The sequence below is a fragment of the Empidonax traillii genome, unplaced genomic scaffold (assembly GCF_003031625.1).
Source record: "Empidonax traillii isolate 1590-97213 ecotype Southwest subspecies unplaced genomic scaffold, ASM303162v1 scaffold1045:size364108, whole genome shotgun sequence".
Taxonomy (NCBI): Eukaryota; Metazoa; Chordata; class Aves; order Passeriformes; family Tyrannidae; genus Empidonax; species Empidonax traillii.
Genome location: NW_020956238.1, coordinates 345,974 through 363,010, shown reverse-complemented (window position 1 = coordinate 363,010; position 17,037 = coordinate 345,974). Strand labels below are relative to the sequence as shown.

General features: G+C 41.5%; 1 protein-coding gene across 1 annotated transcript; it reads left to right on the top strand.

Annotated features, from left to right (window-relative positions):
• The first annotated feature begins 5,079 nt into the window (after positions 1–5,079).
• On the top strand, positions 5,080–15,287 carry LOC114068343 (gamma-aminobutyric acid receptor subunit alpha-5-like). Its single transcript, XM_027904353.1, has 4 exons — positions 5,080–5,368; positions 11,201–11,353; positions 12,640–12,851; positions 13,767–15,287. Exons 1-4 carry the CDS (start codon positions 5,080–5,082, stop codon positions 14,067–14,069), a joined length of 957 nt encoding a protein of 318 aa, XP_027760154.1. The 3' UTR covers positions 14,070–15,287.
• Positions 15,288–17,037: the final 1,750 nt, after the last annotated feature.

The window sequence follows — 17,037 nt, the reverse complement described above, 5'->3', positions numbered from 1 at the left end:
GCTTCTGTGGGTTTAGGGGGTGCTTTCGAGAGGGATTCTTTGTTCCTAGATTATTTTATGCCCTGTAATGCAGATATGAAAACCTATAGGCAGATATCAATGGTGATTTTTTCTTTTTCTGTGTTATAGCTTAAAAAAACCAATCAGTCCTAGAAATACATCTGGGTCCCACAGACTCAAAGTTCGGATTCATCCATCCACGCTCAGGTTTATTTGACATAAGGTGGCAAGAAACACTTCCCACCCTCCTTTCCCCCCACCTCTTTTTTTTTTTCTACTGGAATTCATTCCAAATATGGAAGAACAAAAGGCGAGAAGAAGGGTGTCTGTCAGGTGCCTCCACTGCCCTGTGTAGGGTGCAGTGGCAGGAAAAGACTCCCTGCTTGTGGGTTGCTTTTTGAATGGAAGGGAAGATGCTACACTGCTCACACTGTTTCATTTGCAAATGAAAACAGAGAAAAGAGGTCACTCCTCAATGCCGAGGCAAATGGCAGGGATTCTCCAGGTCTTACCAACTAACTGCTCTGCTTTGCTAAACTTTTTCTTGATGTATATCTTCTCTTTGGCTGTGGTCACTCCTCTGCCTGCTGTTCACTGGCATAAGAAAGACCATGTCATGCTTTCCTTGCCAGACATACAGGAGCAGGAAGAGTGTGGGAGAAGAGCAAAGGACCTGTTTACCATTTTTACATTGTGCAGTGTGTGTTGGATGCTAGAATGCAGAAAAATAAATCTTCTCATCAGTAAATAGATATGAGAAGAAATTACTTCTTTCATCATCCTGGTAGGTGATAAGCCTGTAGCAATTTATCAACTGTCCACTAGTAATAAATGTCTGTTGTCATTTTCTCACGTTTAATAACATTACATCTCTGTAATTTTAGCTGTTCATCTCAACTGCTACCCTTTTTTTTTCCTTTTTGAAAGAGTGAGCTTAGAAGAGAAAGGATAGTTTAACAAGGCCTCCTCCTTTCTTTGCCAAGCCAGCAAAATGATTGCAAAGAACACCAAATTAGTTATTCAGATTCATAACTCCAGAAGATGCCCACTTGCTTAAAGTAGAATAAACACCAAGCAGTCTCACTTGAATGTTCAGTGGCTTTGAATTTGGGCTCGCTTTTACAACACTACCAGCATTATTGTCTCAGCTTGCTGTCCCAGAGCTACTACTACATTTTCCTATCACCCCCTGGGAGATGTCCCCACCCTGTGTATCAGGTAGAGGAGATGAGGACCTTTCCTGTAATTCTAGACAGCATGAGCTGAAGTTCTTTAGTCCTTCAGCAAGCACGGTTAGAACGCAACCTACCTACTGGAAGCTTGGTTTAAGTGGAAGGGGGTTTTTACACAGTTTGGTACGACAGTGAATAATACCATCTCTCCATTAGCATCTCTTCATTCCTTCCCAATAGGAAATTAGCATTATTCTAGGCTACACCCACATTTTCAGCTTTCAATATGACTGGGCCTAATTATACTGCAAGGGTAATCAGCAGCAGAGCTGGAGTTTGTGGTTGTCGAGTTTGGGATAATTGGAGTTTGAGGCTTCTGGGAAGACATGGCAGGAGATTTGCAGTAGGAAGACAACTACCTGCTAAAAGGAACTTATCTCCCATGTCTAGATGACCAGAAAAGAGATAGTCTGTGGTTCAGCTGCCACACCAAGGCGGGGGGTGGCTTTTTCCTGTCAGAACTTGACCTATATTAAGAAAAGGAGACACTAAGTCAAAAATCTTATATTAGAGCTTCTTAAAACATTTGCATGGAAGATACATGAGGATCATGCCGTATACGTAAACCATCACTACAGAATGTCTCTAGACTGGGGTAAATTCATGCTATTCCCAATGTGACAAACTTCTCTTGAGGAGCTAGAATCACTGTGGGTTGCATTGGTTTGGGTTGGGCTCTGCAGGAGCACATCTGTTATCCTCTGTCTTAAAGCCCTCTATGTGCCCTTGCACAAGAATCTCTTCTAATTGGGCTGTTCTCCCTTCTGTCATAGATACTCTTCTCCTGGTCAAGCAGTGGTGCAACTCTCTGACTTACAATAGGTACTTTTAAGTGAGAAAGGACCAACAGGCTAAAGCCTTCCTCCCAGGCAGTGACTGGCCTCGTCTTGTGCTCCTGTCTGCCTGAGCGCTCTCTCTTCTCACCAGCTGACCTGCGATGTGTAGCCTCCCTTCCCTGGCATAGTTTTGAAAGAAAACAGGCTCATGAAGTACTGCTTGAGCCTATTTGTGAGATCTGGATGAGTTTTGGCACCTTCTGACCTCTGTTTGAATTGCAGATTTTTTTTTTTTTACAAGAGAAGTTGCTGGACTTTTCCATAGTAGGAGCCTCCAACCCTGTACTGGTGCATGTATTTCAGTATCCAATAAAACCTGCAATTTAAAGCAGAGGTACTGATTTATTTTAGGACCCTCCCAGGCTATGTAGAGAACCAAAGCATCTGACTACTTGCTAAGCCTTAGAGGCCTATATTCTCACGTGGTCTCAATTTCAGTGGAATTTGGTTGCACTGCTCTCATTGGGAAGCGTCTAGTCAGGATGAATTAATGTGTGTCGTCATCAGAAAACAGGACTAACCCAATTATCTCAGTGGCTGTGGTCATTGCAGAAACAGGGAACTGCTGAGGTGGGATACTTCTGGGTCACCCCAGAAAAAAAAATTCAGTGCTGGGGGTTTTTGCATAGAAAGTGACATAGGTAAAAATCAAATTCTCTGACAATCCCAAATCTACCTAACTAAATCCCACATTCACTGGGGATATCAGCACATGAAGAACATATACCAGATAAATATTTAAAAACTGAGGGTTTCCTGCATCACATTTTTAAATGGACCCAACTCCTCTGACTTGTCTTCTCCAGATCTAGCTTTGAAATTATTTACGCTCTGTTGTGAGCTTGTAATCATCTCTGAGATAAAGCATCTCAGCTCTAAAGGGAAGCTGAAATTTCACCAGTTTTTGTTATGCAAATATTTTGAAATAGGGAAGACGTTCCTTCCTAGCCTTTCATAGCAGATCATGACATGTAATTACAGTAATTTTACTGCAGAGCTACAAATACAAGCATAAGGAAGGCATGTGGGCAGTCCTGCTTGGCTAACAAGGGATGAAGGATTTGTAGATCCTCAACTTCCAAACCTTGGATCAGCTCCAGCCCTGAATACAGCAGCAACTGTCAGATATGTCAGACAAAAAAAGATTTCAACCCACCGTTAACATCCTAATGACAGTAGTCCATATTTTTTTTCCTCAGGTTATACACCGAGTTATTTCCCACCCCCCATCTAGTTAGGAAATGGTGTCCCATTCTTCATCTGAATCTGCCTGGAACAATCTTTCAGACACCTTTTGTTATAGTACAAGAGATTTATCCTGGGTTTAGATTTCTGTGTACAACTATCTATACTCAGACCTTTAGCCACATCTCAGCTTTTTGTCAGTGAGCTGAATAAGTTGAGCTGCTTAAGTTTCAAATCATGACTTATTTTCCAGTCCCTGAAGATACTTGTAACCCTCTTTTGAATTCTCTCCCCCTTTCTGTCCTCATTATTTCTGTGTGTTTTCTGAGGTGTGGATGAATAGCCATAAACCAAAGGTGTATCTACGCTGGTGTTCTGCCTCCCACATGTGGCACAGTAACATTAATAACAGTGTAAACAGATGCTGCTTTCTTCCCTGCTACCTGGTCCAGCATTCCAGTGATGTGAAGCTCATTGTACAACATACACATTCTCTTAGCCTGAACCAAGATCACTTGCTGTTTTCTGCTTGTTGACATTCCTTGTTGTATGGATCCAGGGATCACATTAGCATGTTTCTTGTCCTTGCAGTGGCTCAGAAGCTCACGTTGACCCACTGTCTGTGAATTTTTTATAAGTCCTCCATGGAGCTGCAGCTTTCCAAGACAGCCTACTAGCTCTAGCAAACAAAACACACAGTCTGATGGAGACAGTACACATGATCCTTCAAGCTAACCTCTTGTCCTTAACTCTCAAGCCCTTATCTGGAAAACCACCATTTATTGTATTCTGAGTTAGGATGCCAGTTTTTCCAGAAGGAAACATTCTATACTCCCAAATTCCATGTTAAAGAGAGATATTAGTATTTTACTTCAGACTACTTCCAAGCCTACCTACTTTTCACCTTGTATTAGGAGAGTAAGCCTTGCCTGCGTTCCAGAGATTTTAGCTAACAGGAATGTGACTTGCAAACTTTCAATGACAGAGATGTTCTAAAAAGGCTGAAAGCTACTTATATTAAATAAAAGACATCTAAATGTATAGTCAGCTCCTGGATTTTTTGAGACTATCAACAGAGAAGGCTTAAAAAATAAAAGCAGCATTGACTGTCTTTCTAAAAGAAAACTGATATTCCCTTATAATACTCTAATTACTCTAGGTGTTAGGGTATGAAAAGTTACAGCAGCATTATAGAGGAAGGAATGAGTTGGCAGTACTGCTACCACCTTAATTTCCTAGGACTCATAAAAATACATGAGAGAAATCACATTCAATTCTCCAGGTGTGCAGGTGTTTACACACCACCACACATTTGCTCTGGTATGCACAGACACCTCCCCCTCCTCCCACCCCATTCCTGCTCTCCTTCATGCATTCTCACCCCTGAATCCTGTGTCTGCTCTTCAGCATCACAGGCACAGGCAGACATATTCCAGCCTCCTTTATCTACAGTCATCATGCAAGGACCCCCTCACCCACAAGTACATATTCCAAAGTCAGCGCATACACACCAGACCCTGCACTTGCACACTTCAGAATGCATTTAGAATTTTATACTGGAGACATGGAAAGTCACATAGGGTCCCTCTTGTCCAGGCACTCAAGGTGCCTCAGTCCTTTTCAGAGGGAGCTTCAGCAATATGCCTTTTTGCAGCTTGCTGGGTTTTGGGAGCCACCAGCTATAAGAGTATAGGTCTGAGTAAATTGAGTGGTTGTGATGGATTATATTTTTACCTCCACTGTTCCAGCCGTTCACAAACCATCCTACACATCTCTTATATTAGAAGGCTTCAACCTAATATTTTCTGAGCTGGGTATATGGGACCATGATTATATCATCTTTATTTGTTTTTCTCCATTCACTCTCACTCCTCCATTATTCTCTCTCCCTGCTGATACCATTTAAGGATGCACTAAAATATTACACAGTGGTTTTTACTCACCACCATCTTTTTTCCTCCTCTTTGGCAGATGCTTACCCTAATTCTGAAGTGATCTATGTGTGGACTAACAGCACCACAACGTCTGTGGTGGTGGCTGAAGATGGCTCACGACTTAACCAGTACCACCTGATGGGACAAACTGTAGGAACTGAAAACATCAGTACCAGTACAGGTACGGAGAATATTTCCATCCTAGGGTTGCTGATAGCTGGAGTGGGAGGGGAGATCCACAGGTTCTGGTTATTTTTCAACAAGACTAGGGAAGTATGCGTGGGATGTGGAGTGCTAGGGAGATCCTGTGCAGGTTCATGGCCACTTAGCAGAGACACTTAAACACTGAGAGAATCATGTGCTGTCTCGTAGGTACATTGCAAGTCTGTTGCTAAAGATGCATCCAAGCCCCTGCTATTTACAGGAGTGCTGGAGAAGCTGCACGCAGCTTCTTGGCGATGGCTGCCAGTGCTATTGCTGGCTTATTTTCCCGTGGGTGAAACCACCCGGGGAGGCAAACACCACCCACGCATTTGATCCGTTTCAATCATCGCTTTAAAATGATTGCCTGATGAGACCACGGGGGGAGGGGTAGGAGGAGAGGGGAAGGGAATAGGGGGTGGAGGGTCAAGTGGCTTGGCGTGGCTCTGCAGCGTGTCCAGGGGACCACGTGGGTGGAGAGGAGGTGCAAACCCTGAGGATTCCCATTCCCTCCGAGGCTGCAAGCGGAGGCGCCAGATGTGGCAGCATTAGGGAGGCAAAGAAGCTTTAATCGCAGGCCGGGCTTCCACGTGAGCGATCCCCCCCTGCTTCTTAAGGCTCCCACGCAAGGGCAGCCCTGGGTGTGCATTGGTGCTGGGGGGGGGGGGGGGGGGGGGGGGGGGGGGGGGGGGGGGGGGGGGGGGGGGGGGGGGGGTGTTACTCCCGAGAGGGTCGAGGCTGGGACAGGGATCACGTGCGCTCAGCAGGACGGGGGCTTAACCAAGTTACACAATGCATTCAGCTGGAGAGCATTAGTAGCATCCATCGGGGCAGGGAAGAGGGGGAATGAAATAGCCTGTTCTGAAGGGAAGGCTGGGGAAAGGGGCAGCCCGTGACATCATGGCTGGGAGCAATTCCTGCAGAAAAAGCCCAACGGAGTCTGCTGATGATATATTGTATGCCTGGTGAAAAATGATGGGCAGAGTTGTAGAGGACAAAGTATAGATTGAATTAAGAACCTGTTACTATCTGTAGGAAATGCAGGAGTTGTGAAAACAGGTACACATACACTTGCACACAAAGTTAGCTGGACCAAAACATAAAGATGTGTAAATCTCTATGCTCCAACAGGGAAAAAAAAAAAAAAAAAAAAAAAAAAAAAAAAAAAAAAAAGGGAGCGTCTGAGCTTGCTGTTTATGCTCCAAACAGGACACAAAGTGAGGGAAGGCTTGCCACGGGCAGCTGCTAAATACAACTGCCATCTCCATCCTATAGACCTTCATCCACCCCCCTTGCACATTGCAGGAGACACAAAGCTGTTGCTAAAGCAAAGACACCTAAAGTCAAGAGAAGCATGTGGACAGAGCGGTCACTTTTGCAGGAAAAGAATGAGCACGCTATCTCCCATGAAACAGTAAAGACACTTTTTTCCTTACCAGTTCACCATCATAGCTGCGTTGTTTTCTGCAATGAAAGGCAGCTCCCCTCTCGCCTTCATTGTTGCCAGGAGAAAGATCCAAAGGATGTACTGGAGCATCTCCTATAAGCTCGTCCTGCTCCTCAGAGCAAGAAAACCATCCAGCCCAGGCAGTGAGTGCTCCAGTGTGTCAGCTCCAGGCCACTTCCAGTTTGCCGCTTTGCCTGTGAAAGCTCCTTGTACTCCTCAGCCCAAGGAAACAGACATATCCCAAAGTTTCTGCACAGGAAACACCTCCCTCATGTATTTAAGATTTATGCTAATAAATGCTCGGTTTCCAACGTCAAGATTTTATATTAATGTCCTGGGTTACATCTGGGCTGGCTGGATTCTGATTGCGGGGTGGATCACAAAGAGCAGGACACAGATTGTAACTGGGGATTAGCAAAATACAAAAATCCGATTTTGCACAGGGAAAGCATCAGTCAGCGATGGATTTTCTGGACTTCATCAAGCTCGTAGGAGGCCAGTAATCAGCATTACTTACGAATGGCCGTTGAAAGCATTTCTTCCTTCTATTGAATTGTTGAACGTGAAAAAGAAAAACCAAAAAGCTATTGCATAAATCCAAGTACTTGGATCTTTTGTGGCTTTCATGACACAAATCAAACTACACAGCTCTTGCTGTTGCATAGACAAAATGTTTGTGTATGTCATGGGTCATTTATGCTCTTCTTTCTAGCAGACTCCTTTTTTTAAATGGAAATGCCGGACCTGCACCAATCCGTTGGGATTCTGCTGATTTTGTAGGCAAGCTGCTAAGTTTGGCTAGCTTGACAGAAAAAACTATCCTGGCATTCCTAATTTATCAGCTAGTCTTGAAATTTGGAACATTTTAGCCATGCCACAGAAAACAGCTCTGACATGTGCCACCTGTTTGATTTTTTTGGCTGTTTGTTATATTTTATGGGGTGTTTTTGTTGTTGGATTTTTGGTTTTGTGTTTTTTTTGTTTTTTGGGTTTTTTTGAGCTAACATCCCTGAATGTCATTCCACCAAAAGAGAAGATATTTCACTACTCACATTGCTTCCAACAGACCCAACATCTGTTATATCCTGGTGGTACAAGTGCTGAATACAATCAGATACAAGATGAGTCCAAGTGGATCTTGCTGCTTTCCACGAATGGTTGCCCAATCGTGTTCCCCATGCCCAGAATCTCTCACAGATAACTCAGGGTCTGCAGTGTCGCAAAAGAAAAGATAAACCCGCTCTTTTATATTCTGCCAGCTGGAACCCGAGCTCTGTAATATCCAGAGCCTAAATGATAAAAGAATCATTCAGTTCTTCATTTTACCCCAAATAAATCTGATTTTTTTCTGAAGTTGAATTGTTCTCCTGCATCACTACAAAAGGACACACAGATTTTTCATGGGCCAAAATGTTCTGGATGTCAGCATGGTCAGGGAGGTGGTGTTACAAACCTAATTTCAGGATCTCGCCAGAAGAGCCATTAATAGACTTGAGTTCAGGTATATCCAATAAACCAACAAGACTGGTGTCTTGTCCAGCCTCATTAAAGTACTCAATTGAATCTCAACCTAATGGCAATGGAAGAATGCATGTAAGATCCTGGAAAATTTTTAAGCACAATCTTTGGAACTCCATCAACTAGATACTAAAAAAATACTGTAGCAGCTTTTAAAGCATAAAAAAAACCCCTTAAGACCAGCAGCATAGTAGTATAGCTCTGTGAAGAAATTCAGTCATTCCTGCTCTAGGCTTTTCTTTAGTACTAAATTTGTTATAGTTTAATAACAATAGTTTGTTTTCTGCAGTGTTGAGTGGACTCCATCAGGAAAAGGATTCACTTCTAAGTGCTACATAAACCTATAACAAAAATTAGCTCTTGCTCAAGAAAGCTTATGGTCTAAGGATAAACAGTGGCCTTACAGAAGTAAAAGAGAACTCTCCAGCTCCAACAGAGCCAGTATCTTCTTCTATATAAACAAAGGCCAACTCAGACAGCTTTTAGCTTTACTCTAAGCAGTGGTCCCAGAGCATTAAAAACCAAGCTGTGGGGTTTTCTTAAGCTTCAAGTCTTCTGGGGGAAGTATTCCTAGTGTAGGTGTTTTTGAAAAGGATAGGATGGGAAATCAGAGAAGATATTGGCTGGAAGAAGAGCAAGTGCAAAATCAAGGTGTTATCATTTTAGTGGAGACAAGGGCTTTGATAGGTTAAAGGAAAAGGCAAAAATCAGCTGTGGATGACCATCAAAATGTAGGCATTCATTTTCTACATTTTAAAAAGAAATAAAAAGGGTCCTGTTCTGCTGCTGAAGCTCTGTAGATCTTTTTTTTTATTATTCCAGCTCTGAAAGCATACTGTCAAAATCGATAATATACATCGTCACTCTCTTGCAAGCAAGGAAACTGTGACTCAAACACATCTCAGTGCAGTAGCAACTGAGAAACAGATTACAGGCATACAGACCCTGCTGACTCTTGGCATATTTTGTGGGTAATCCACAAACTAGATACTCCTAAATAAAGAGCAAGTGGCGTTCCTCCTGAGACCATTGCATATTGAGCATCCCTGGTTCAAAATTACGCTAAATGGAAGGCAATTAGGTGATGCTTCACAAAGATTTTCTCCCCAGTTTCACAGCATTCCCTGTCCTTCTCCACATCACTCTTCAGGGAGCCATTTCACCAGAAAATCAGACTCCAGAGATAGACATAAAGATTGAGCCAATGTCAGTTAAGGTATTTCCGTGTTTTTCAGTCTTTCTGTCTAAAATCCTCAGCATGAATAAGGTCTGTAAAATGCATCCAGAATAGCTGAGCTCCTGTAGCATAATATATCAGTGCAGCTATACCTGCAAAAACCCTTTCACTGTAAACCTGTTCTCTGCTAATTAGCCATATTGTCCCTTAGAAATAATCTGCCAAATCTAATTACTTAGCAATGCTGGCCACAGCTCAACTCGGGCTATTCACTCAAGACAGAATCAGTCTGTTGTATATATTCCTTTTGTTGCTGGCCTGTAGAGACTAACAGTCAAGTTTTGCAACAGAGATTATAGATACAGTTGTTTTGTTCTTGGAGGACAATATATATTTCAGGACAGGCATTACTCTGTTTTATCAGTATCCAACTGAATGATGCTTTTAAATTAATTTTATATCAGTGTGAGTGGAGAACTGTTAGGGCTTAAAGGGTTGTGTTGTTTTTTATTCTTACATTTTGTGTTTACTCTAATTTTTCCTAGGCAAATAGTAGCATGCTTTTAGCTAGCAAGAGTTTGGCTTTCGGGAGCAGTTACCATCATGAATAGCCCTCAGTAATGACAACATGGTTTTCCAGGAACTGTCTGGAAGAACTGGGGACAGTAACCATCAGAGGTAGCCTTCAGTAACAACTATATGGTTTTCTAGGAACAGTCTGAAAGAGCAGGTTAAGTTTTGATTTTTTCTGAAACATTAGGGAAGGTAACAGCTGGTCTGTTGATGTTGGAGTGCCTTTTTTTTTAGGCTTCTGCTGAAATTCAGAGTAGTTGATAAAAGACAGATTAAGGCAGTGCTGTGAATTTGGCATACAAAAAAGACATGGAATTTACCACTGCTGCGGAAGCTTTCAGTGAGCTCTTGATTCAGGCAGTACGGTATTCATTGTACAGGCAAACAAGACATGACACAATGTCTATCCAGAAACAGATTATTTTTCCTGAGGCTAAAGTGTACCAGATTCTAGGAAAACTGTGTGCACTAGAGGGACTTTTTTTTTTTTTTTTTTTTTTTTTGTCCTGGAGGAGCAATCTGAAGGGTTTGGGTACTCAGATCAGTAAGACATCCCAGAATCCATATGCAAAGTGGCAATTTTTGTAGCAGACAGTGGGACAGGGAATGCCTAAGTGTGGTGCAGAAGGTGTCCAGACACATTTTTATTCTTGCAAACTGATGGCTTGGCAGTAACAGTTGCCCTAATGAGGTTAATCCCTGATTCTAAATCAGGTTTCTAAGAGTAGACAGCCTTAACTGTTACTAAGTTTGTCAGAATGGGTCAAAAGAGGCAGGGCTGAGGCAGTGCCAGCAAGCCAAATTTTTAAGCCTTTTTTAAGCGTTCCAGGTACATAGGAGGACCGCAGCTTTTCAGTGTAGTAGGAGTAGTCAGTCATTTTCTTCTGCAGTTGGGGAGTGAATGTGAACACTATGAGGATTTAGCAGCACCTCTGTCTCAAGTCTTGGTTTTCCACAGTGCAGAAATCCAGACATTTTTCATACAATTAAGAATGGCTGAGTGGTATCCTCAAATGGGAGGTTGTAACTGGCCTCCTTAAGTCCCTGATCGGTAAACCTTATTTCTTTTACCCACATGCACATTTTTCTCCTTCTAGGTGAATATACTATTATGACAGCCCATTTTCATCTGAAAAGAAAAATTGGTTATTTTGTCATCCAAACATACCTTCCTTGCATTATGACTGTGATCTTATCACAAGTGTCGTTTTGGCTAAACAGAGAATCTGTCCCTGCTAGGACTGTCTTTGGTGAGTACCCCCCTCTCTCCTAGAACACAGGTAGGATTGGTCTGGCTTGTGGAAGTGATTTGCTATAACAAAACCACAGTTAACTAATGTTTATTTCTGCTTGAGAGGTTGGAGATGTTTCCTCATTCTCTTCCAGTTCAAACTCAAAATCTATTTAAAAACACTGTCAGTGCATTTTTTCTGCAATGTTATGACAAAAATTGGTCAAAAATCAATTACATGAAAGTTAAGGACAGAAGACAGAAGAATCAGATTGGTGTGATTTGTGGTGGTTTTTTTTCCACTTGGATAAAATACTGGATGGTTTAGAACCAAAAACCATACAGATTATCATATTTAGTCTATGCTTTGGCTAAGCATTTGAAACACATTTCACTTCAAGGCATTTTTTGTATCTCCATTGTAGGATGTTTATTTGGGAAAACCATGCAGAGGTTAATTAGTGACAATTATCTCTATTACCATCAAACAAATCAATATGAATTTGCATTTAGAAAATGTATATTTACTAAAGAAATTGTTATGGAAAAAACCTTTGGGGTGTCATTAAGTTACTCATTTTATCACTAGAAGATTGCAGAAAATAAGCACTCTCTTAAGTGAAGGTTGATGAAATACAAAATTTTCACTAGATGAAAAATGAGGGGTGTGGGAACAGTTAATTACATAAAACTTTGTTCACCTCTCCTTAAAGGAGTTATTTTTTTGTACAAACCTACTAAAATCTGTTGTCAGCTTTGATCAAACATCAGTTCAGCAAGTTGTATGGGGAGAATACAGGTAGCAGCACCCTTTGCTGACCAGTGGAACCCATTCTAGATTTACAAAGGTGTATCTGAGAGTTGAATTTTGTACTCTTGGGGAAATCTTCCCGCTGATGAAAGTAGTGGCAGCTGTCAATTACTGGCCTATGGGAAAGGAGGAGCTACGGTCAGGGAAACTAAAACCAGTCAACAATTTCATACCTGCAGTCTCTGTGTAAGAAAACAAACTAAGTAATCCCACTTTATTCTGACCGTTAAAAACACTGGGCTTGGGTTACCCTAAAAATACTTATTTAAATACACTATAGCTAGAGATAAACAGAACCCCATAGAATTAAACATCTAAGGGTGGAGGCTTTCATTTTTGTTTTCTTACTCTTTCAGACCATAATATGCAAACAGTGATTTACTCCATGTGGGCTTCTTAAGTATCCTGCATTGGGACCTGCTCATAACTCATTAGTGATCCCATAGAGGTTAGGAAACTGATCTCTGCCTCTTTTATTTTTTCCTTCTTTGCAGGAGTAACAACGGTCCTCACCATGACCACCTTAAGTATCAGTGCCCGTAACTCTTTGCCAAAAGTGGCCTACGCTACTGCAATGGACTGGTTTATAGCTGTTTGCTATGCCTTTGTATTTTCTGCATTGATTGAATTTGCAACAGTCAATTATTTCACCAAAAGGAGTTGGGCATGGGATGGCAAAAAAGCCCAGGAAGCTGCGAAAATCAAGGTGCTTCACTTAGATTTTTTTAAATACCTAAAATAAAAAGCAGATATTCAATATAGTTCAAATAACTGAATAGTCAGTTTTCAGGTTCTTCGTGAAAAAGTTAAACTACCTCATGACATACTCTCACCTCCGTATAGACGAAAATTTGCAACCTTCTCTTCATGGAGATAGACTACTGGTCTCTATCATCTATATGAAGAGGACTTTTTACAGAAGGGTATTGGGCATCGAATGCATGTGGAATGGGATTTCAGTGACTAGACTTCTGATAATAGCAGGCTTGTACTATGAAATATATCTCTGCAGAGCCCTCCCTCTTTGCTCTCCTAAACAAATGGCAAAGCTGAATTGATCTCCATGAGTCAGGGTTCCATCACAGTATCCCCTCCAAATAAGGGACAAAAGAGCTGTTCTGTGAAAAGACAAACTTGAATTTCATGCTGAAATGAAACCTGTGGAATAGGACTGACTCTTAGTAAATCATCTCCTAGGGAGAGCTTGTACCCACAGGCATCCCAGAAGAGCCATACGAAGAGACAAGCTGGCAGGGGCAATGAGCTCTTCCCCACGCTCTTTGCTGCAGCCAGGGGAGTGAGGTTCACATCTTGTTGTGGGGCAGCAACCCCTGCAGGTGCAGGACTGCATCGCCCTGAAAAAAGCAGCTGCTAATGCACATGCCAGGTGGGGTGCAGGTCAAGCCAGTCAGTCTCAGCTTACTCTGGCGTCAGGAAAAGTTTCACCTGAGTAAGGGCTACAAAATCAAGGCAAAACCTTCTATTTGGTAGTCAAAGTTACAACAGCCAACAGGCTCTTATTAGCATGATTGATTACGGTGCTTAGCTTTTTCAGTTAATATCTCGAGAATGTTTCCACTTTCTGTTCATGTGGTCTAATGTTTTGTTCTTTACACTGCAGAAAAAAGAGCGCAACTTGTTGGGAAATAAATCAACTAATACTTACACAACTGGGAAGATGACGCCTGCACCAAACATGCCAAAGGACTCAACCCCATCTGTCATCTCAAACACTACATCTGCTCCAGTGAAGTCTGCAGAAGAAAAGCCTGCTGAAAGCAAAAAGACTTACAACAGCATCAGTAAGATTGACAAAATGTCACGGATAATTTTTCCAGTGCTGTTTGGAACTTTTAACTTAGTTTACTGGGCTACATATTTGAATAGGGAGCCTGTAATTAAAGGTGCCAATTCTCCAAAATAAACTGAAGTACTCTGAAGCCACATGTGAGCCATACTTACAAAGCAGATGCTACCAAGGAAAATTTGAGATCCAGATGACTTTCTACACATTTGGGCAATATTCTTCAGGAAGTTTTTTGCATGTTTAATAATATGTACAAATAATATTGCCTTGATTGTTTCTACATGTAACCTCAGATGTTTTGGAGACTATTATATTACTTACAGCAATTGATCTTTATAAAAGATCAGAAGACATTGAACATGGCTTCTTTGCTGCTGAGTATCTTGCATTGATAGTTTACAAATAAAATAAGTTATATTTTTTAACTGTTCAAGTGTACTACATATCGTGGTTTTTATACTTCAGATGTACAGTCATTCAAATATAGGCTTAACCTATATTTTATGGAAGAGCTCTACTGTTGTCATCTGATAAGTTACTGAGTAACGCCAGTTGTAAATGTGCCAAATTATTAAGTGTAGGGCTATGTTTGAGCACCTTTACTAGTTACAGGCAGTGCATTGCTCCACAGATAAAACTGCTCAGCCCAATTTTCATTGGAAATTAAAAACAATGCAGTAAATCCTAATGGGACTATGCAGATTTTCACTGCTTGAGACTCTAGCTTGCACTGAAATAACATAGGAAGCAGGATGCTACTTGTGTAAATAAAGGTGGTGGAATCTTGCATTTAAATGAAAAAGTTTGTTTGGATTTTGCATTCCAAGAAATTTTCTCTAACAATTCTCAGTATTTATTCCAAAAATTAAGAGTTATATTGCATGAAATTAACATAGATTAGGAACATACTTGTGCAAATAAAACTTTTAACAACAGCAGTAGACATTTTTATCAGGGTAAAGTAAATGATGTTTGGACATTTTCCCCAGAAGAAGATTGTGTTATATTAGCAGAGATTATGCTGCAGTAATTATTACTTGTTTCTCACAGCAAAAACCAGTCAGCCAACACTAAGGGGTGTAATCAAAAAAAGAGATGTACTTCATGACAGCAAGGTGTTTCAGTGATAATATTGACAGAAAGGTCTTTGTACTGTCCATCTGAAACTTTTCTATAAAACGCCTTGCTGCTGACCATGTGTTTTGCTTTCACAATGAATGAGAAAATGCAGTCTGAGTTTTCAGCTCTTTCCTCCTTGGCATCCTTTAATTGTTCCAGAAGCTTTTGTATTTAAATCTTAATGTTTAAATAAAAAATGCATTCAACATTTGATTGCAAAATGTCATTCTTATATTGGTTATCCTTTTAAAAAGACCAAAAAGTCACACCACAGGAGCTGAAGAATTAACTGGAAAGCACACGTGTGCACTTGATCCCATGACGTGCATATGACACATCCTCCCTGTTGCCCAGAAAGGAACATGTCTTGAGTGAAGATAGTGGATCGAGTTATTTCAGAATTAGGTACTATCTTGCTATGAAGCATCAGCCCTGTGATCTTTCTGGGATAGAGAGGAGAGTTTGTGCTTCACTTTGAAATGAGTGTCTGATCTGGGACTGGGTAGCTATCGGGGCTTCTTATGTATCTTCTCTTCAACCCTTTAATTCCCAAACATTTTCATTGCCAAGAAAAAAATCTCATCTATTCCTTTTTGAAGCTTTTTGTTCGATGCTGTGGAATGAGAAATTTGCAAATTCTCGGTGGCAGTGGAGAAGCTATGGGATTGGGGAGATGACTGTATGCTGATAAGGAGGAGCAAGGGAGGAACATGCCCATCTCTTCAGTCCTATCCTGAGCCAAGGTGAGGATGGGGATCTCTGTTTTCGTGTAGGCTTCCCATGTGTCTTTGAGCAGCCACAGACTTCCTTGCTCATTATCCCTTTGGCCCTTTGGGGATCAAATACAGTGAAAAATTTCAGTGCCTACTGGGAGGCAAAACTTTATATAAAGTCCCATGGCTGTTTCTTGAGATGAGAAACTCAGAGAATTTCATGACTGAGTTGCATAAATGAGAAACTCGGAGCCGTCCTTACAGCATCTTCTCCAGGGCAATTTGTCTGCCCCAGAAGGTTTCTGTGCTTTGTTTTATTTGCTTACACCCAAGTCTGACTCATACTCTGTATGGCTCAGTATGATTTTCTGGTCTCCGTTGCAGGACTCGGTGCTAGGATCTCTAACTCTGATCTATTTTACTTACTTGGAAAGTCTCATCTTCAATGAGTACAGATCTACCTGCAAACAGCAGAGTAGTATGGCCACAGGATCGGGTTGTTTGCTTTAGTCTAGTATGCAATTTATTGGTGTTTACCTGTTGTATAGAGGATCTGATATGCCAAAGGCATATGGCACCACAGGCATTCTGTACAAAAATCACTTCCAGCTGTATTGGCTGTTGCTTTCTGTGTTTGAAGGTAAAGGTGGAAAATAATGATTAGAGCTCATTCTGTTAATATGGACTTGCTAGATTAGGTTGAACTTTCCTAATCCTTGCTGAGAACTGAAATGACAGAAGAAAAAGAAGCTCCCTTGCAATCTGTGCTTGTGCAGGAACACTAGGTGTTGTCCCATAGTTTGTAAGATGCTTCAATAAGCCGATAGATTCTGGACTGGAATACTTAAATGCCACTGCCTTGCATTGCACAGGCAGATTTACCTAAAAATTGAAATCTTTCCACAGTCAGAGAACTGTTTGTGTGGGAGACCATTACTCACTGAGATGGCATCTGAAATGTGGGAGATGGGAGCATTTCCCAGATCCTGTCTCAAAGGAAACACCTCGGCCTTGTCCTGCTCCAGGCTGGGGTGGTATCTGGATGTGCATCAATCTCCTCTGGTTTCCCCTGGAAGTAGCTTGGGCTTTCAGGAGTGGAGTGAGCTGTGTCACTGTCCCCAGCATGAGTGAACTGGGGCCCCGTGGGACACATCTACTTCACGGCCAAAGAGATTGATAAATAGGAATTGCTTCTTATTGGCTTTTTCCTGTATGCTATCAAGTAAAAAGAATTGAAAAGGGAATTACAACAA

Coding starts and splice junctions, on each gene's coding strand:
- LOC114068343 (XM_027904353.1), top strand. CDS start 5,080: ATGATTATATCATCTTTATTTGTTTTTCTCCATTCACTCTCACTCCTC. Junction 11,354..12,639: donor CCCTGCTAGGACTGTCTTTG/GTGAGTACCCCC, acceptor CCTTCTTTGCAG/GAGTAACAACGGTCCTCACC. Junction 12,852..13,766: donor AGGAAGCTGCGAAAATCAAG/GTGCTTCACTTA, acceptor TTTACACTGCAG/AAAAAAGAGCGCAACTTGTT.